Here is a 23,037-nt window from a genome sequence, read left to right on the forward strand (position 1 = left end):
TTTTGTATATAAAACAAAAACAAATTTTTAAAATTTTGTTTTTGCTTTCCACATAAATATCACTTTGGTGATGTGATTTTAAAAATTAGGGCCTTATTTTATAATTTTTTGTTGGGAGTTACATATTTCATTATGAAATGACATTTATGTTGGGGGTAACTTAATGTTTTTGGAAGTCTATGTTGGGAGTTATTTCATCTAAAGCTTTGCTCAAGAAACGTTCTACTGAATTGCTAGCCTTCGGACGACCTCAAAGGTTTTCTTATGTCAGATGTATTAAAAATCGGCTTCGCTTAGTTAAGATTTCTTAGATTGCTGGGCGAAAAGGTATTTCAAAGCAAATCTGCGTTGAGAGAAATCTTTTTTTTTTTTGTTAAATTTTTGATTTTTATGTTTATTTTTAAAGGCCAATAATTTCGTCTCAATAACGATATTTACACGAGTTATATGGTTGTTATAGTAAATGTGGATCTTATCGCCAATTATGTACTGATCGTCACAAAATTCTGTAGTATATCTCTATACACCTGAGTAAAGTTTTGGTTCGATATTGATTTTTATACGACGTTTATATTGGTCAATGTGTTTCCTTATATGGGAGCTATCACCAATTATCGTTCGACCTTCATACAATTTGTATGTACATGATGATTATTGATGCCGAAACTAATTACGATATTTATATGAAATGTATGCGAATTTACGTGATTTTCGGAAGTGGACCAAATATGTACCAATTTTCACAAAATCCAGCTGTTGGATTTTTGAATACATATTCTTTATCTGTGTAAAATTTTGATTCGCTACCGATATTTATTATTGTGTGCTTGGCGTGGTCGAAAAGCTAAAGCTGTCATAGTTGCTGATATATTTACAATTTTAATTACAATGTAAATGAATACGCTAAATTAAATGATTTTGAAACATCCTGTTAAGGATGTGTTCATAAATAAAAAAAGTGAATATAGTTTATTTAAATGTTTGGTGAAATTTTTGTTTTATTTTACTTGTGAAAATGTTAAGTATAGCTTAGATAAATAAAAGCAAGAAAAAGAATTAAATCATTTGACTTATTATTAACTTCGTGTTAAATTTTTTTTCTTTTAATTTCCAGTTCGGCTTTGCGTATTTAAACGCAATTTCTCCTCTTTAGCCTTACACATTCTCGTTCTATCACCCCACCCCTATCATGAAAAACATGTGAAATTTCTGTTCCCATGAAATATCCATTTCCTTCGAAGGGAAAATTGCTATCGTGATATTCCCCTGAACTGTTCATTCACAATAGTTGATATTGCTTGTAACAGCTGTTTATGTTTACAAAATTCCATCTAAAAATTTTACAACATGGGGAATTTTTTCACGTGAACAAAGTTTATGAATGAAAAATGGGAAAAGGGGACATATTTCATGTGAAATATTGATTCGCGATATGGGTGAAACACCCGAAACCGTTCAACCGGTTTTTTCATCTTTGTAAACTCCACCGGTTTCGGTTTTTTGACAAACCGGTTTTTGTAAGAAGGTTAACCGGTTTTAATGAAATATATTTTCTAAAGCTCATTCAAACATATTTATGAAAAACTTTGATACCATTTTGAAAAATATTGATTTATTTTATAGAAAATTAAAAAATGCTAAATTTCCGAAGATTTAGTACACAATTCTTAACCCATTTCCTATTAGCGTCAACAAATAAAAATAAATTTAAGGAAACCTTTTTCATATTAAATAAAAATTTAATATAAACCGGTTAACCGGTTTTTTGAAGACAAAAACCTAAACCGTTTAACCGGTTTTTTAAAAGGCAATAATCAAAACCGGTTTTTTCAAAAACACACTTTTTCGGTTAAATCGGAAACCGGTTTTTCAAATTTGCCGGTTTTTTGGACACTCTAGGTGTATGTATCGCTCTATTTCCGACTATATCTTTTTCAAATCTAAGCATAACTCTTTTTGCAGTTTTACTTGTTGTTCTAAAAGCCCCAGTTTCTCTTGGTTTTTTATTTTATTAAGCGGAGGTAAAGTATTCAATTTAAAATCAACCAAAATCTTCATCCAACATCTCTTCGGAACGGTAAAGTATTCTGGTCTTCAATTTCGTTACTGTCAGTATTTTTTTTCAATTTAAAATCACCCAACATCTTCATCCAACCTCTCTTCGGAACGGTATGGACCAATACAATTTAAATCTTCGGAAACGGTGTTCCACTCCTCTTTAATATTTATTTTGGTTAAACATTTATGGAATCCCTTTGCCAAAAAAGGTTTTTTCTCCATTATTGCTACTAGCATCACAAATTGTGCGGCAGTTGTGATCTTTACACCAAAATATACACTAGAGCAGACATCGGCAAAGAGCCACCTTAAGAGCTCTCTGGATTTATTTTCATTCACACGTACGTAATTGGCAAAGAAATTACAAGAAATCATTCTTACAAACCTTTGTATCAGTGCACTGAAAGCCAGAGAGCGGTACTCAAAAAACGCAAAGTGGTGTTAGTGTGCAAAGGCAATTTTACTCTCTGCCGATGTCTGCACTAGAGTTAGGTTCATAAAAACATGGTTGGCGTAAACGTCATACGCCTACGACAGTTTCGTACTAGATTAAAGAAACAGTTTGCATTTTATCTTTAATCTAGTACGAAACAGTCGTAGGCGTAAGACGCCAACCACAATAAGGGTGAATATTAAATCATTGAAATGTTTAACGACAAATTTTTGTACATTCGACATGCAAAAACGTCAAACACGATACCGTTTTTGTAATAGATTTGAAGAGTCGTATTCATTAGCGTTTTTTGCCAATTACTTTACCATAAAAAACCGTCTATAAGGGTGAATGTGATTTTCAGAAGTGGTCGTTATATGGCAGATATGAGCAATTATGGGACGATCGTCATAAAATTCGGTACGACAGTTTTTATATATTGTTACGTTTTAACATTTTTAAAACGGGGATATATGTATGTATTTCATTGTTGATAAGTAGATGCTTATACTGATGGAAATGATTAAAAACAAGATGAATGTTGTTTTCAAATTCGTAACAATATGTATATGAGAAGTATTTGTTGAATTTTAACATAATTACCATATTTATGCGGAAACAAAATATTTATTTTTATTTTTACTAAGTTTTGCTGAATTTTCTGGGAAGAAATTTGTATGGGGGCGGAGGAGAAATCAGGGAGCGATTCTTGGGTATACGACCGCTTCCTGGTAATGGATATAAAAATCGTTAACTCAAGATTTAAATAAAAATTAGGTTTTTAAATTTTACAAAATTTTCAAGAGCGAAATCTCATAATAAAAAGAAAAAGGCAAACATTTTTTTTGCAATAATTTTTAATACTTTTATTTATTTTTTTTTGTTTGGTTTTTTATATTTTTATGCAGAATTTTTGTTGTATTGTAAATATTATTTTATTTTTTTGTTTTTTATTTTTTTTTGTATAATAATTATGATAAAAATTAATTAAACATTATGCAGTTTGTTTGTTTGTTTTACACTAAAAACTATAATTTATTTAATGCGTAATAATATATACATATGTATGTCTGTTTGTATGTATAAAAAAAACATAATAATTATATTTATAATTATGAAAAATTAAATTGTTATAAAAAATATTAAAATAATAATAAAAAGAAAACAAAAATAGTTTTACAATTATATTTAATAATTATATTTTATACATATTTTTGTATCTATGTACATTTGTATGTAAGTTAGTATATTAGTGTATTTTTGTTTGTTTATTTGTTTTATACCTATAAACTTGCTACTAATTTTAAGAATTATAATATATATTTTTTTTGGGATTTTTATGTTTTATTTAAAAAAGGTTTTTATTTAAAAAAAAAGAATTAGAAAAACAAAAAAAACTTAAAGAGAAACAAATTTTAATTTAAATAAAAATATAAAAAAAAACAAATTTCAAAATTTTGTTTTCAAAGGCAGCAACATAAATTGAACTAAATTTAAGCGTTTTTAACCACAAAAATAATAATAATAACAAAAATAATAAAGAAAAATTACTGGTAATTCAATATTCAGTTTTTAAATTGTTACAAATTTTGTGTGTTTTTAAAATTTGAATTTTTTAAAGCATTATAAATTGTATGAATCTTAAAAATTAATTTGATGTAAATTTTATACTACTTTTTTATTGTTGTTAATCAATAGTTTTTGTTTTTTATTATTCAATTTTAGTTTGTGTCCAAAGTTATTTGTTTTCTTGTTTGTTTTTTAATATATATATTTAGTTTATATTATAATTTTATATAATTTTGTTGAGGGGGGATTTTATGAGTTGTTTTTTTTTAGACTTACAAATTATTTAACTTAAAATTACTATCACAGCCATATTTTGAAATTAAACAAATTCTAAATTCTTAATAAATTACTACTTGATCAAAAAATTGTTTTGTGTTTTTGTAGTTTGTTTGCTTATTTTTTGTCCATAATTTTTGTTTTTGTATTTCAATTTGCAACAAAAAAATTGATATTGAGGCTTTTAATTGTTACTTGTTGTTGTTTTGTTTGTTGGTTTTTGAATTACTCCAAATACTAATTGCACTTTATTCAAAAAACATAAAAATTTTTAAAGAAAATACTGTTTTCAATATTAAGTTAAGGTTTGTTACATAAAATTAAACGGAGTAAATTTAAAAACACAAAATAATGCAACACTGGGCTCACTCATAACAATTGCTCGCTCGCTCGCTCTTTCGTACACTCACTCTCTTTGTGGGACTTTCTCTAAGAAGACCCTGTTCTGTTTAGTTAGGTAAACAGTTCTGCACAGTGGATTAAAATGCTTAAAAAAGTGAAACCTTTTTAACTGTGTGTGTTTTTTTCTGTTTCTTCTGTTAAAAAAATAATTCATTTTGTTTTAGCTTTAGTGTGTAATGTTGTTGGGTGACTAGGAAACTGGTTGTTTTCAAAATTTTGTATTTGAATGAATAATAAGCTGAAAAGAGGAGACTAAACATTTTTTTAAGCCAGTTTCTTAAGAGTATTGTTTTTATTTTGTTTAATTTAATTTTTAGAAAATGTTTAATTTTCATTTTTAGTTTGTTTTGACTATAAATTCTTTGATTATTAGTAAATAATTTTTAGATTTACAGAAAATTATGTTGGATTTTTGATGTATTTTTTTTTTGTTGTTGTTGGTTTTTGTTTTGTATTTTATATAGCAAATTTGAATATATGAAGCATATTATGGTTTAACTAAATCTGTTAACTTATATACAACAGTTTATACTTAGATATTTCTAATAATAAAGTGTTCATATGTTTGCTATATATTTACATATAAATGTCATTATATATAGAAGCGTTTAAGTATATAATTTTAAGCTTTTACTACAATTTAATAAAAAAAAGTGTAATAATGATAATCATTTGTTTATAATTATTATCATACAATGTTTGTGTTTTTGTTTGTTATAAATAGTAAAAAAAAAGTTAAACAGAATGTTTTGTTTTTAGGAAAACTGAAATTCATCTAACAAAAAATTTAACTCAGCATTTCAAAGGCTTAAAAACTAAATATAATTTTTACGATTTGTTTTAATATTTTGTTTGTCTGTTTGTTTGTTTGTTTTGTAAATTAACTAATAAAGAGGGGAGTGGCAAATTGAATTTGCTGGTTTGTTGTTAATTAACTGGTAATCTCGAGGATGTTAGTTAAATGTGTGAAAAATTATTGGAACTTTCATGTTTCCAACGAGGTTACCACTAGATTATGGAAAACATTGGACGATTCACTCATCATGGCCGCCTGGCCACACGAATCACTACCCACACTGGGCGTAGGACTAGGTGAGCCCAAACGCAAAGCATCCATTATGACCTCGAATTCCTTTTGATTCTGATTCAAGTCAAAGTCCAAGTCACCGCTGCTGGTCATTTTTTGCCGTTTGGGCGACAAACTGCCCACATTTACTATATCCAGAGGACAGTCATCGATGGCCGATATTAGACGCTGGGGCGGTATATAAAACTGCGACAAGGCCTCTCTCACCAAACGATCACTTTCATCCTCACTGCGCTGACGCTTGCGTGACGATAAAGCCTTTTCTAGCTGCTCGGCACCCTGGGTTATTTCGGGATCTATTAACGGCATGGGCGAGTTGATAGCACTTAATTCACGATCCAAGATTTCCAGGTCATTGTCAATATTACTGGACATCAGTGGACGTTTTCGTGTGATAGGGGCCGGCTGACAGTTCGCTTCGCTGTTATTACACTTCTCCATTGTCAGAGAGCATGATGGATGGGAATTTTGCAGTGATGAGTTGATAATACATGAAGAGTTTTCGGTTTTGTCTATGGAATTGTTGTCATTTTGTGTGAGTTTATTGGAAGGTTGATGATTGGAATTGTCAATGCCGCAGCTGTTGTAGGGATTGAAGATGTTATCTCTGGCCGATTCAGGTTTGGAGTCAGTTCTAAAATGAGAAAAATTTTAAAATGAAATTAGTTAACAGTTGGAAATATGTAGTAAGAGGTAGTAACAACTTAATAAATTAGATCCTAGTGAAATTATACACTTATTTGAACATTTCAGACTCAAAATTATTTGCTGTTCGTTAAAAATATTTAAATTTAAGTACTCTGATGATACTTTTTAAATATTATTTTAATACTGATCTAATTTTCAATGGACATGATCTTGTTATTTTCGAACATCTTTAAGAATAGTTTTTTTTGTTAAGTTTTCTATTTGAATTAATTTTATTTTCTTTTATTTAGTTTTTCTTTTTTGCTGTAAAAGCGAAAGTGTATACGTAATTATTGTTGTATTTTTTTTGTTTGTTTTATTGCTTTATTTCACAGTGGTAATGAATACTTATATTTGTTTAAATGTTGGCATTTTTTTGCTTTTTGCTAAAGCTTTTTTTAAATCAATTTTCACTTGAGTGGCCGACAAAATTAAAAACAAGAAATACAAACATTTAAAGTAAAAAAAAAACGCATAAAACAATAAAAAAGCTTTTTTCATAAATGATTACTAGTTTGAAATTGTGTTTGCCTACATAATATAATAAATATTTATTTATTAATAATGTTAATTTTCTGACACAAACAAACAAGCAAGGCTACTTCCTTAAACCAGAAAATTGGTGTCAGTTCAATCACTGTTTACGGGCAACACCCCCAAAAGTAATGCAACACATTAAATGTTCTTGATTTGGTAACCTTGAACTACATACAATTTTGTAAGGCCTTCAAACTAAAAAAATACGAATTTGGAAATGAAATTTCCAATTTCTAGGTACACATTTAGTAAAAGATAATAATATTTGTGACAAAAAAAAACTAAATGTGTGAACACCCTTACTGATTATTTGTAAAAATAAATAAAGATGTTTGCTTTGCTGATTAACCAACAAAATTTTTTAAAATGGCATTGAAATTGTCTATTAAAATTAACTCACGTGTTGACTTATTTCAAGAGAAATGTTGAAATAAAATTTATTTAAATTTAATTTTAACAATAACAATACATATGTATGAACATATTTAAATGTTTTGTTTTTCCCCCAAAAAAATAAGCTACCAGCCCAATGTCGTTTATTGACTTTAGTTAAAAATCATAATAAACAACAAAAAAATACAAAAATTAATTTAATAATTGTTAAAAATTTGTAGTTAAGATAAATAATATTCATTTTTAGTAGTATGAATTTTTTAATAATTTGTTTTTTTCTTCTCTTTATTCCGCTAGTTAAATAAAATAAAATTAAACAATAAAAACATACAGAAAACAAATACTTATGTTTGAATAAGTATAATATTGTTGTCATTTTCTGTTTGTGTGAATTAAAAATATTTGTTTTAACAGCAAGACAGTCAGTCAGCCAAGTCAGCAAGTGTAGAAGATAAGTATGAAATGATTTTATTTTATTTATTTACTTTTTGTTTTGTTATTCGTATGTTTTTGTGGTTCAATTTAGTGTGGCTTTTCTCTAACGTAGTCGTCATACGAATTCGAATACTTTATAAGGTAAACGCGTGCTAAATAGAACCTTGACTTGCTTAGTTTTGTTACAATCACAAAAACAAATTTTTATATATTTTTTGTGTTTTTATCAAAAAAAAAAAACATGATTAGTCTTTGGTTATTATGTATAATGTGTTAATGAACTTTTGAGGTGTCAGTTTAGGTTGTAGAATCTACACAAAATTTATTACTTTTATCAAGATAATTATTAAAGTAAAAAACGATTATTATCATATTTTAATTAAACATTTAGTTTAGATAGATCGGAAACCTAACTAAGTTGTCAAAAATCTAACATAGATAGTAGAAAATCTATGTGAAAACAAAATAAACAAGCTTTTTTCTAGTTGCCGCTCTATGTACATTTCTCTATGACTACAATATTATAGCAAAACAACAGGAACTAGTTAACAGATGTAAACAAATCACTCTCTCCCTCACTCTCAGTAAATTAGCAGTGATGTTTTTAACAAAAGTGCTGCCTAGTTTGTGAAATCAAAACAAAACAATTCACTTGAAAGCAAACAGTGTGGCCAAATAATAAAATCAACAAAACTTAGCTTAAACCAATATAAATTATAGATTTCTGGGAAAATTTTGATTTCCTGGTTTAGGAGAAACCATATAAAAGCTAATATTACATAATTAGCAATTCTTTATTATATTTATTATACAAATTCAAGCTAAAAACAAAATTCATTAACATTAAATAGAAAAAATAAAATAAAATATTTTTCATTGAAAATTTAGAACATTTATTATTTTTATTTATTTTTTTTCCTAGACTCAGAAAATAAAAACAAGTATGAGGCATGTAAACACACAACAAACACAAAAAGAAGGCCAATGTTGTTGCTTTGTGTTTGGAGTAGTAGTGTATGATTATGTATTTATTTTGTATGTATGTAAATAGTACATTTTATATATATTTACTTTTCATTTCATTTTTTGACAACTGCCGAATAGCAACAGTCACATTAATAGCAGCAGCAGCAACCAAAACAAAAACTCTTGACAAATCTATTACTAATAAACACAAACCCCCTACATATTTTACTACAACTCAACGTACAACGTGGTACCTATAACAATTTTTATTTTTTTTTATTCATTCTTCTTTTTCTCTGTTATGACACCCAAAACACACAAATCTAGTCAACCGCAAACTAAATCTAAAAAGCTTTAAATGATTTTGCATCCACTATGTCAGACCGACTACTACTACATACTTCTAGCAGTAGTAATACTATGAATTCCGTATCTCTATATGGGTACGAGGGTCATATGAAAATTACTTTTTAAGTCAAACTAGTAATATTTATAAAATTCAAAAATATTGCAACACTAGATTTATTTTGTAATTTAAAACTTTTAAAATTGTACACGAAAAATAAATAAATGTAAAAAGATTCTTTCCTACTAGACCTCGTATTTGTTTGCCTTAACGAAACTAAAAAAATGTACAAACTGATTTACATTATGATATTTTTCCTCTGTATTTTGCTTTATAGTTTTATTTTTTGCAAGCAAGCAACACTTTTTTACAGGCACATGTAGATAAAGTGTGGAACTAGGGGAGGGGGGAAAACATTTTATTTTCCCGTTCAGTTTGCCACTCATTCACTACCCTGCCCCCTAACTAAACCTTAGTGTGTAATTCAAAATGTAGTGTGAGCAGCAACAACAAAGCAAGTACTCGTGAAAACAAACAACAACAAAAAAAAGTTGTCAGGCTTCCCTGTATTTGAAAATTTATGGGTATGCTTGGGCTGGTGCTTTAGCTAGCGCATGTTGGTGAGTGAGTGAGAGTGTTCACAAAAAAACATTCAAGTGTAGTGCTTTACGGTGGCTTTTTTTGTGTATGAGTGTGCTGGCTAGATGGATGATGAATATGGTCTATGTAAAAAAAATGTGGGGGGTAAACAAATCGAAAAAAGCCCGTTTAATTCAATGTACTACTATAAGGTTCAGTTCAGTGTTTATAACATTTGAATGCTATCAAGGGGGAAAACAAATAAATAATAATAAAAAAAGCTTTACACAAAAATTGCTATAAAATTCAACAATTTTTTTTTTATTTATCATTCCTTTTTGTCTTTGTTTTGTTTGGTTTTGTTTGTAGTGCATGATATTTATTTGTTTGTTTGTTTAAGCAGGTTAAATACTGTTTTAATAGATAGCAAAAGAACAAAAAAGGCAAACAAGTACAGACCTATTATATGAAATTGATTTCCACAAAAAAAAAAAAACCAAAACAAACTGATAAATATTTTAATTTTTAATTAAAATGAAAAAAATACCTACTTACTAAATAAATTGTTATTTTAGTTTCATCTATATTTACTACTATATTAAAATATAAACAAGATTTTCTTTGTAAATATGTTATATGCATTGTAATTTGAGGTCAATTATTAACATAGTTAATTCTTGAAATTGTTTGTTAATATGTATGTAATTTGCTTGGTAACCCTATTAAGTGAAACAGTAGTATGCTATTAACAAGAAGAAGAGGTTTACGGTAGTTTGGTTTGATTTGTGTGTGTGTGTAAGTATAACACTTACTAGAGAGGCAGGAAAATAGACTTAAAAACAACTGTATAGCATAAGGTAGGGGTAGAGAGTGAGAGAGTGTGTTTAAATGGCAAACAAAACAAAGATGAAACAAAAAAGAAAAAAACAAGAGTGTAAAAAAAAGTGAGTGACTTAATGATGAGTTTTTGTTTGTTTGTTTTATTCATAAAGTGTAGGAATGTGTTTTTGTTTATTAATGTAAATGTGAATGTGTGTGTGTACATGGCTGTCATTATTATTGTTATTACTCAGTATTACATGTTGTTATGATGTTTGTTATTGTTGTTTACGTTTATTTTTATTATTGTTAAGGTTTTTTTTATTTTCTTTTAATATTAATTCGCATAAATTTAAAAAAGAGAAATTAGTAAGAAATATAAGTAATAAATTAATTTGTTTCTATATAAATTTCATTTACTGGCAACTACATCTGTTTGACTCCCCTGCATGTTCCTTTAATTCATTATTCTTAGAGACCATGTCACATTTACAATTACTTTATTATGTAGTAAACTATAGTATACTTTATGGCGTTTTAAGTTGCCAAAGCCAGTTAGTGTGTGTACTGTTGTGTGTGTGTAGGAGGAGGAAGTGAAAATACATACAAATGTTAAAGCATTATTTATTTACTTGATATTGTTCAGGTTAAACGTAGTAAGCAGACAAAAGCATTCAATAATAAAAACAAATACATACACTCCGTCTCCCTAATATATACACACTCAGCCACACAAATTTATTCAATTGCTCATTCACACCCTGTTGTGCGAGAGTACATACATACATACTTCTTGCTGTCTGTACAATTTTCATTTAGCAAATGCCAAAGAGTATCTTGTATAAAGGCCAATATGTGGGTTTTGAAAAAATGAATTAAACCCACATACATTTTAACAAGAATAACATAAAAAGGACATGTGCATTTAAAAATATCATTTTATTTTTGGCTTCTCTTATAAAAGCATAAATAAAAACGTTTTGTTAAATAAATTTAAACCACATAATACATATATTTTTAAACATAAGTGATTAACAAGAAATTCTTTATTTACAAAAAAAAAAACTATTTAAATATTTTATTAACAACACTTTTTAAACTTTAAAAATCTTTTTAAATAAATTAATTGCTCTTCTTATAACTACTACACACTCACATAAATACTTTACTCTCTTGTTGTGGAGCTGATGAAAGAAACTTGTAATAAAACTCATAATTTCTATAAAATTACCTCCATCTCCCTCCATTCCCACTCGTCTTTTAACATTTACATTGAGCACACACAACAAAACAAAAATCCCCCAAAAATATGCAAAAGATATATTACAGTGAAAGGCAATGAAAAAAAGATCCCCTAGCAGAGATGGGAAATTTAATTTATGTTCGGTATACTTTAAGGGCCTCATTTTATAAAACGAAACGACAAACGTTAACAAATTTTGTATGGAAAATATTCATGTTTGAAACCCTTTTCCCAGTATTCTTCATACAAATTGCAAAATGAGGGTCTAAATTTATTTTTTTAAATGTGGAAATATATTGTTATACATACAATTTTCTATAGAAAGTTGTGTTATAAACAAGATTTTCTATAGAGAATACTGTTATATATACACAAGACAGCAACTAATTCTGAGTCTATAAGAATATAATTGCCTCAAAATAGAAACATCGTACCAATTTGTCCATGCCTGTCCTCTACCTTATGTTATGGGGGAAATATAAGAACAACAACAATACAAAAATCCCATAAAGCCAAGAATATTAAATTCACCAGCTATGTTTTCATTTCATAGTAAAAATTTGAGCAAAAACTACAGCATAATGTGAGCATGGATGTATATGTAAGTATGTATTTCACTACCCAGCAGTTCCCAGAAGTTAAGCAAGTAGTCAATTTATCCCTTATAGACAGTAAGTGTCACTAATGTCCTATCACTTGGTTGACTCCTATTTATATATTTGGGTCATTTTACTGGTATGTACCCTTTGTAGTGAATAGAGAAGACAATTGATTACTTTTTACATCCCAGGTAATCTAGCGTGAAGACAACTATCACTTAAGTATCTCTAAGTAATCTAGAGTGAACGTTTTGTGAGTAATTCGTACAAACTGAATCGATATAATTCTCATACAGTTTTTTTTTGCTTAGGATACTGATATCCTATGTAATATCCCAGCAGTTAAGCAAGTAGTCAATGTATCCCTTATAGACAGTAATTGTCACTAATCTCCTATCACTTGTCTGACTCCAATTTATATATTTTGGTTCATTTGACACGTATTTGCTCTTTGTAGTGTAGATAGAAGACAATTGGTTACTTTATACATTCCAGGTAATCTAGCGTGAAGACAATTGCCACTTAAGTGTCTCTAAGTAATCTAGAGTGTAATCACTTTAAAAGTTTTGTGAGTAATTCGTACAATCTGTGTTGATATAATTCTCATACAGTTTATTTTTATTTTTGCTTAAGTATGTATACGGATATTCCATGTAACATAACATGAAGTCAATAGTCACTTTAGTGTCTCTTAGTAACCTATAGTGAAGTCACTTTAAACATTAATTTTATATTGCACTCTTACCCAACAAAGCAATCTATTGGAGAATTGTCGGATGGTTTATTTACAAGCAATCGTTTATTGGACTGTCTATGATATGTCTTTTTAGTAATAACTAGTTATGTAGATGATCAAGTAACCAGCTATGTAACCAGTATGTGAATCAAATGCGTTGACTACTTTGGACCAGCTATCAGACCGTCAGCTATTGAAGTAACTAGTTAATGATGGGTAGAATCACTAATTCGGGGCTCTCTCCTAGAACAGCTGGGTACAGCATGATGATGCATGCCGACAAGGAATAAATACTACTACCATTACATTAACTTGGCTCGTTCGGTTGTTTGTTAGTTCGTTCGTTTACTGGCTGTTGGTTGGTTGTTATGCTGGCTCTATGTCTGCTATTTAACAGGGTCTGTGTAAGTGTGTGACGTTTGTCGGTCGCATTGACTGACTAACTGGTTAGTTGTTTGTGTGCATGTTGTTGTTTTTGTTGTTGTTGTTGCTGTTGTTTTGTTTTCTTTACAACCTTGATTGGTAACATAATGGTTTTACTTGCTTTAAGTATGACAGTCATACAGACATAATGTTAGTCGGTTTGGTTTGGTTTAGTTCGCTCATACAACAAAATAGAGTGAGTGAGTGTGTGTGAGAGTAAAACATTTGAGGATGTTGTTGTTGGTGTGTTTGTTTGCAAGTGTTCGGTAGTAGATGAAAGAGTTAAGTTTTTGATGTGTTTTTGTGTAATTTTAACGCTTTAAATATGCAAATAACTGGCGCTTTCGCGTGTGTTTTTTGTGTATGAATGTATGTATATTGAAATAATCCAAATTTACATTCATATGTACAACAATTCATAACACTTTGCTTTTTTGTTGTTGTTACTGTTGTATAGTTCTAAATGTGGTTGGTATATTATTAAAACATATGGGAATTATGATTGTATCATTTTATTTGAATGTGCACGAGTTTAAACAATTTCTTTTTCGCTTCCAAAGCTCATCAAAAACAAGTGTAAAAATTGTGTACGTATTTGTTTAATTTCTAATTTAATGTAGTTTATAAAACAATAAATTTTCATATTTTTCCATTAATTGTAATTAATGTTTTACTAATTGTAAAGGAAACTTGAGTAAAAGTTGTTTAAAAAAACTTGTACTAGGTATAAATGTAAAATTTACCCAGAACCTAGTAAATTTACACAGAATAAACTACTAATTGTTTAAATAAAACTTGTTGGTTACCGTTATAAGCTGTTTTTACAACAACAAAATCGTGTACTTGCCATAAATTGTTGTTTGTTTACAAATGGCTTTAAGAAAACGAAATTTCAATAAAAAAACCACAAACACAAATTGCAATACATACAAATTGACAACAACGAATTTTAAATACAGTACGTTTCCCAAAAATAGTCCTTAACATTTCTTAAACACAGGGAAATTTTATAAATTTTTTAAAAAAAAAATTTTAAAATAATATTTATGTACTACAATCAGAGTTTTAATCAAACCTTTACTTTAAAAATTATGTTTGTGTCATTAAAATGGCTTTATGAGAATCATTTTTTTATAATAAATGTTACAAACTTAATGACAAAGAGAAAATACCTGCCTCAGGGGGGAAAAAACTCAAAACACTACAATAGAAAGTACGCAAAGAAAAGTGTACCAAGTGGATGTATGGGTAAATGTTTTCTTCTTCTTTTTATTGCCAGCCTTATTGTTGTTGTACCTATGTTGGCCTGGTATGATTTGATGGTTGTATGAGGTTTGATATCATTAATTTTCTGTAGATTTTATTTAATGTTCGTAATACCATGGGAAACAAATTTATTTTACTTTGAGAAATTTTTAGTAATATACAACTAATATACTATAAAAATCATTTAATAATTAAGTTAAAATTAAAAAGAAACAAATTATGTAATTTTTTTTAATGTAAAAAAATCTCCAAAATCATGCCTATTTTGAATAAAATCCTTATTTACATAAAGACATTAACTATTTAATCCGTTAAAATATAATAAATATCTTTAACTATTTGCATTAATTTTTAATATGCGTTAAATTTTCCAATTATCAATCACTTCTCATTTTTAATGGGAGTGGAGACAACCAAGAACAACCGTGTGTGTTGGGCAAAAATAATAAAAACAACAACAACAGCTACACAGCAAAGAGTGTCAATAAATATACCAACACACAACTTAATACACACACTTGACAACTTAATTGATTGATGGCTGAATGGCTGGCTGGCTGGTTGGTTGCTTGGGTAGGTTGGTTGGCTTGTGCTAGAGTTTACAACACGAACCATACAATACAGCAGGGATGGGAAATATTTTTTTTTATTTACAAACATATTAATTTGTCCAACCTCATAGTAGGTACTAAAATTGATTTTGTTTTGATTTATTTTCTCTAAAAAATTGTAATAACCAACAGATTTTCTATAGCAAATACTGTTATACACAACAATTTCTACAGAAAATACTGTTATACACAAGATTATGAAATATTATTAAAATAAAAGCATGATCATATTAACTTTTCCATGCCTGCAATGTATGTCTGACAAAAACTCCAATAAATGCAAAATCCTACAGACACACTACACTCTCTCAGTAAATAACTAAAACAACAACAACAAATTCCAAGCTAAAACAAAAGTAGCTGTATGTATGTATTTTGATTGTGTGTACGAATTGGTGAGTCTCAGAAAAGGTCATATTAAGTTGGCAACTCAATAATAATTGCCATAAAGCAAATTGGAATTACAAGTGTGAAGTTAACAACAACTATTGTTATTGAATTATTAAACGAGGAAAAGCGTGTATAAAATTAACACAAAACTTGTAGTTTTATTAAATAAATATTTTAAACATTTATAAATTAAACAAAATTGTATTTATATTGAATAAAGATGTAATAAAATTAGTTTTTTTCAACATATTTTACTTATTTTTTTATTTACTTAAACAAATTAATATTAAGCTCTTAAATTATTGTTTCTTACAAAGTTTTCTTAATTATCAAATTAATTTAGTTTCACACTCAACTTCTCGGCTTGGATTTATTATAATTTTTTATGTTTGATTGTTATAAAACTACAAAATTCTATTTCCTAGCCAAAGTCAAAGTCATTTAAAGTGGGAAACATGTTTTCCACACAACAGCAAAATGAAGATGACGATAAAAACAATAATAACAACAACAATAACAAAAATCTCTACCAAAATGTGAAATAAAAACTTCAAAGCCAAAGCAATCTACACAAAAACACTCTTAAATAAACAGCAAAAACTGAAACTAGCTACAAAAAAAAATTAAAGAAAAAACTAAATAACAACAGCAACACATACTCTTTTGGAAATAACAAAAAAAAACATAATAAAAAAGCAGAAAAAGAAACTGCAATTGAAACTAAAAAACCAACTTTAGCCAAAACTAAATGAAAAAACAAATCAGCAGCAACAGTCTCGTTTAGCAAACATACTACGGGTAAATCGTACGAGTGAATTGTTGTTGTTGTTATTGTATGTTTGTACATATTACAACTAATGTAACCAACTAAACAGCCCCAACCAACCAACCTCTTACTCTTTATTTTTTGCAGCCACTTTACCAGCCAGCCGTCGCCTTTCCTCTTCTTTACAAACATTGTAACTTAACGAAAAACTACTTACAACAACAAAACCAACAATGTCTTGTATAATTTTACAATCTAAAAAGCTTCTACTGAAAAATAAAACAAAACCAAAAAAGCGTCTGTAGACGTATTTCTTTTTCAAACAAACAACAACAGCAACAACAAAAATATAAAACAGCAACAGAAAATATAATAACAACAATTGCACATGAACGTTGCTTATATTTAACTAACTGACTGACTGGGTTGGCTGGCTGGCTGACTGACTGACTGCCTCACTGACTGCTTATTGACGACGACATTGTAAAGGAAAACAAAAAAAAAAATAAAACGTTGTAAATGAAAATTATTTACAAAGCTACTACTTGTACAAATGTACGTATGTTTGCGTTTTTCCTTTTGAACATTTTGTGTTGGAGTCTTCTTTTATTTCGGTATTCTTTCATTAGAAACAGCTTTAGAAAAGAATTATTTAGACAAACAGTTGAAATACTTTTGAGTTTTAATTAATTTCTGATTTATAGAATTATTAAACATCAAGAAATAATAAAAATTGTAATTGTGGCAACACAAAAGAAAATTTTTTTTTTTAATTGTTGGGAAGAAACAACAACATGTGTGTTTCAAGAGATTAGCTAGCGTTGCTAACTTCACGTACTCTATACAACATAAAAGAGATGACAGTTTAAAATACATATATACAACAACCAACATGTAAACAAACAGTGAAGTAAGCAATGTCAAGTTATCATTGTTATTATTATGATGGAAACATTTAATTTAAAGATTTTTATTTCATAACTTGTGTTAACTTTAAGGTTGTAATAAAACTGTAATTATTTTTAATAAATATTTTACAAATATGTGGTAATATTTTTTTCTATACAAATTTAACCACACGCAGCTAAAATTAGTTTTCAAAGTTTTTCTTTCTTTCATTTGCTAAAGAAATGAATGAGGAGGGTTGTTAATAATATTTACAAAGGGGCTATAAAAATGCCAAAAGAATATACATAGAAATAATCAGTCTTAATATTACATATTTATAAAAGCAGGGTAGAAAGCAACTGTCTATAATTTCGTTTAAATTATGTGTAATTCATAATATCTACATACATATAATAATTCGAATTGGAGATGAGATGGTCTTGAAAATTGTGAATTGTCTATGAGTATGTTTTTCCCATTTGTTTGTAGATTCATTTCCAAGTCATGTACGTACTTGTCTATTAGTGTTTTTTTTTTGTTGTCTTGCTCTCTCGCTGTTTATATTGTTATGTATGAATGTTGGCAACATTGAACAGCAGCAAACAAACAAACAAACTGCCAGCCAGTCACAGTCATAGCAAGTTGGCAACCTACAACTACTACTTATTTCTTCCACTTCGTCACATACAAAAAATATGTAGTATCCCCTCCCCATACACAACACATGAGCCTTTCGAAGTAAAATACTACATACTGCTTACTTTACTATGTTTTACTGCCAGTCTGGCAGTGGTGTAGCCAACCCAATAAGCTATAATTTAAGGCTTAAAGAATTAATGGTTATTAAATTCTGGGCTTTAATTCGTTTCTACCATGTTTGGCTTGTTACAGAAGTTATCAATAGTGGAGTTCAGTATTAAGTGAGTAAGAGAACATCCATAACATTTTGCATTTGCAATATTGCCTGGCGATTTGCACCTAATACTGAAGTGCTCTAAATGGGTTTGTGTCTTTGCTAATCACATTACTAAACCATGCCCATTTGAAGTAGCCGAATATATACAATTAATGTATTTTTTTTAGGAAATTTAAAAGAGTACGGTTCCAACTCTACTATGCCGTATTGGTTTGGAAGTAAAAATTAACTTTTTTAAGTTTTTACAAAAAAAAAAAAAAACACTTGAAGGATAGATATAACCCCTGGCTATGTAAACATGAAAACCTTGATATATTGTTTACTGGGTAGCTGAAATAGAAGTTGTTATTGTTTTGTTTCTCTTATTGTTGTTGTAGTTGTTGTTGTTGCTGCTGCAAGTGGAACGTGATCATTTTAACGTTTGTAAATAATAACGATTTATATGTTTGTGATGTTGATGAGGTCTTTTTTTTAAGAGTTTTGTTTTATTATGATGATAGATTTGCCATTGTTGTTGTTATTATTGTTTAGTATATATTCAGGGCTATTGTTGCTAATTTAGTTGTAAAAATACCTATTTTTAAAGAACATTTAATTTGCATATTTTTATGGCTTAATAAAACATATTTTAGGTTGGCAATGCCTTTAAGGACTCTTCTTTTAGAGCACTGTTGTCATAATGAAACGTTTAATTGCTTTTAAAAATTAATTTTACAATTTTTTTTGTTGTTATAGTATTTAATAAACATTTAACTAACTGTATTTGGGGTTTAACATAATTTTTTTCATACATATAAACGTTTTTTATGTGTTTAAATGCCAACAATATGTTTCCTTTTAGTGGTTGTTGTGTTTTTGTTTTGCTCTTGGGACAGGCCATTGTTGGTGTTGTTGTAATTTTGAAAAATTACCGTTGTTCATGAGCTTGTGTGTGTTTGTGTGTAACTGTAGCGTGTGCTTAAGCCTTTGAGTAAGAGAGCACTCGTACATTTAAAACATCTCTGTTTATTTTATTTTTTGGGGTCTATACTTTGTGGTCTCGCTTTTTTTTTGTGTGTGTGTGTGTCTTTCTGTCTGTCCAGTTATTCGTTGTTGTTGTTTTTTTTCTTTTTGATGTATTTTCGTTTGGTTGTTTGTTTGTATGTTGAAACTTTCATGGGTCCTCTTGTATATTTTGTTGCTTGTTCTTTTGGTTGGCTTGCTGGTTGGTTGGTTGTCTGTTTGGCTTGGCTTTTCTTTTTTGCTTGGGTATCTTGCTGTTGTTGTTGTATGTAGGTATGGTTGGGGCATGGTTGGTTATTTATTTGGTTTTATTTAAACTGTTGGCAAACACATTCATAAGTTTTTGGCATGAGCTTGGCCTGAATTTATAATCTTTGTCGTCTTTGTTTTTGCTGGCTTTCCAACTACTCAATATTATTAAATAATCGTAATTTTTCTTTATTTATTTTTTTTTTGCCCCAAACACTATTTTATTCTAAATAGTTTTACAATTAAAGTGTAAAGAGAAGATAGATGATGTATAAGAAATTAACCTAATTGTAATTAAATTATTTTATAGCTCTTTGATTATGTGAAATTAAATTTGATTTCAAATTCGAAATAAAGTTAAACTATTTAAGTATGCTATGAATTAGAATTCCATAAACTACAAATTCTTTGTACAAATAAGGTTTTAATGTTCATAATTAATAAAAAAAAATAAGATTCCGCTGAATTTGTTTAATTTTGATGACTTAAACTTGATTTCCAAACAATTGTTGATTCTAGGTAAACTACGAGGTCACATTGAACAGTTATGGGAAAGATTCAAAGATTTAAAAAAACATGTTTCTTTACTAGCTGTATGATTTCAATTGTTAAATATGTATAACAAAATTGCAAATGCTTTTATACATCTGGCATATTTATTAACCCTCGTAATTTCCAAATTACCCTCGTTGCAATAGCTTATTATCACAAAACAAAAGCAATAAAAAGCAAATTGTTTTTTTTGTTGTGTTTTGTTTAAATAATAACAGCAAAGATAGAGGCGTTTAAATGACTGTGTGACTATTTATACATAGAATTTAATTTGTCCATATTGGCTGGCTTTTGTTTATAAAAGAAATGCAAATGTTTTGGATCATTTTAGAGGAAAAGCTGTTTTTTTATAGAAATATGAAAAAGCTACAGAAAATTAAGACGGCTTAACTCGGCAACAATTTGGTGAAAATTTTAATTCAAATTAAATCCAAAATAGGTATGCGAAGGTGATTTTTTAATTTGCTAAATAAATTCGGAGATAGGTATTCAGAAAGTTTTGACAAAAAACCAATTTTGTAAGAAAATCTTTAAAAAAATTTTGATTTTTAAAACTCCATAAAAAATCGAATTCAACGATAAATGCGATTCTATGCTTTTGTCATAAAGCTATATTTATTACACTTAATACGAGACATTAAAATCGTTCAGATATGTTAATTTTATTCACAATTAATGACATTTCTTTTCTAGAACAAAACAAAATTTTTCGATCTTTTTAAGCCCTCTTTCTTGAAGTAAGACTATGAATTACAATTTTTTGTTACTTTTCTTATCATTATATGTACATATTTCAGAAATTATGACACTTTTCGCTTGTTTCTATTTTTAGTTTAGTTGGCAAGTCTCTGCCCTGGTTGTTAACTTTCATTATTGAACACTTAACGTATGACGCAACTTACGCATCTCACTCTGTTCAAACATTTGTTGGTTTATATTGTAATAATATTCACATATTAATATAAAATTAACAACATTTTGATATTCTTATCACTTGACATTTTAACACTTTCCTTTTTTTTATTCTTTTCTTTTGTTTGTTAATTTCATAATTTATTTTAAATGCACTTTTTGTGTAATTATAATTATTTCTTTGTTTCTGTTTTTTTTCGCTCTCTTTCAATTTAACCTTGTAAAACCAAATACAACACTGGTTTTAGTGATAACAAATACAACAACAACAAAACAATGGCTTGTGTTTACGACTTAATTGTCTAACCTCAAAATGAAATTAAATTAAACACGAAACTTTAATCATCAATAGTTGTTAGTTAATGGCTTTAGCTTCTTTTTTGTTAGTTTCTGTTTGTAACTTTTGTGGAAGTTTATAGAATGGCTTAGATTAATTAAAACGTACCTTGGTAAATTGGCCACATAGCGAGATTGTTTTTCACGTCTGAGTTCATCGGTTAGGCGGCAATATGTGTTGTTAATGCAAACACTGCGTCTGAGATTTGTTTCCGAGTCCTTGATGCGTTCCAGTTTGTGGGCGCAGAGCTGTAGGATGCGTTTGCGTTCCTCGCGTTGACGCAATTTGGGAGAAATCATAGGAACGCGTGACCGATGATGATGATAGCCAATGGGTGGGGAGGTACGGGGAGGACCAAACATGTCCGAATCATCGTCGCATTGATTGTTGGGTGTAACGCTAGGCAAGGTCATTTTTGGCTTTTCTTGTCGGGGGTACCACAGACGATACGTCGCGGGGCTGTTGTTGGCTAAACCAGGAGACGAAAGAAAACAAAAATCTCCCCAAGTAAAGGGAGAAAAATTTGTTGGGGTTTTTTGTAACAGCAAAAAATCCGTTAGTTGTAAAACTCTTCTATTTTTTCTGTTCTCTTGTTGTATTTGGTTTCTTTCTCTTGCTTAGTAGCTTTGCTCAATTGTTTGTAAAGTAAGTTGAGTTTGCGTTTGTTGTTTTTGCGTGTGTGTGTTCTTGTTGTTTTTCTGATTTAATTTTTTTTTTTTTTTTTAATTTATTTAATTGTTAACGTCACTTATTATTAATGGGGAAATACCGTTTGTTTTCAAAAATGATTTTTTCAGTATCTTTGAGATAAATTTTTGGTTATTTTATTAAATTTAAAAACTTTTTGTTATTAATACCTTTAAAAAGTTTTTGTTTAGCTTAACACTGGATTTTCCACTTTTTCTTTAATAAATTGCCTTTTTGTGTTTGAATTTGCATTTGCTTGTATGTGTGTGTTTGGCTTTGTTTTTCTTTTGGCAAAAACACTTAAAAAAATTGTATGCTTAATGTGGCTGAGATGTTAATAAATGTTTCTTTTTTATTTTATGTTTAAGGTGATTGTTGTTATAATGCAAGGTAAACCACAAGTTTTTTGTTTTTGACAAATAATTTTGTTGTTTATGAAATAGGTATTTGTTGTTTGAGATTTTCTTTTTTTTTAATTAAACAAAAATCACAGTTCACAAAAGAATAACAGTAGAAAAAAAAATCATAACAAAATTTAGTTGTTTTAAATCTCTGAGATTTTTAAGCAAACTTTAAAAGTTTTAAAGAGATTTTTCTTTTTTTATTTTGCAAAAAATGAAGTTTGACAGTTACACTGTTTCTAGGTTTTATATAAAAAAATACAAAAGAAAATTTCAAAATAATCCAGGACTTTTGAATTTTCTTGTAATGTTTGTTGTAACAACGGTGAAAATTACAATTAATTAATTGCACTCATGAGTTGTGGAAAAATTAATTTTTTGTTTAATTGAAATGTAATAAATTTTAATTTTTTTACAAGTTTAAATTAATTATTAGATGTTGTATCAATTACGATGGTTCCGCGTAGTATTT

General features: G+C 28.5%; 1 protein-coding gene across 1 annotated transcript; it reads right to left on the reverse strand.

Moving 5' to 3' along the window:
• Positions 1 to 3,330: 3,330 nt before the first annotated feature.
• On the reverse strand, positions 3,331 to 22,762 carry LOC135956359 (uncharacterized). The gene is made up of 2 exons (XM_065506815.1): positions 21,586 to 22,762; positions 3,331 to 6,459 (listed from the first exon to the last, which is right to left on the reverse strand). Exons 1-2 carry the CDS (start codon positions 21,888 to 21,890, stop codon positions 5,724 to 5,726), a joined length of 1,041 nt encoding a protein of 346 aa, XP_065362887.1. The 5' UTR covers positions 21,891 to 22,762; the 3' UTR covers positions 3,331 to 5,723.
• Between the last annotated feature and the right edge of the window lie 275 nt (positions 22,763 to 23,037).

The sequence above is a fragment of the Calliphora vicina genome, chromosome 4, assembly GCF_958450345.1.
Source record: "Calliphora vicina chromosome 4, idCalVici1.1, whole genome shotgun sequence".
NCBI classification, from domain to species: Eukaryota; Metazoa; Arthropoda; class Insecta; order Diptera; family Calliphoridae; genus Calliphora; species Calliphora vicina.

What these genes read in the sequence shown, in the direction of transcription:
- LOC135956359 (XM_065506815.1), bottom strand. Translation starts at nt 21,890, where the DNA reads ATGACCTTGCCTAGCGTTACACCCAACAATCAATGCGACGATGATTCG. An exon ending in TATGTGGCCAATTTACCAAG is followed by an intron (nt 6,460 to 21,585) that starts GTACGTTTTAAT and finishes TTCTCATTTTAG; the next exon opens with AACTGACTCCAAACCTGAAT.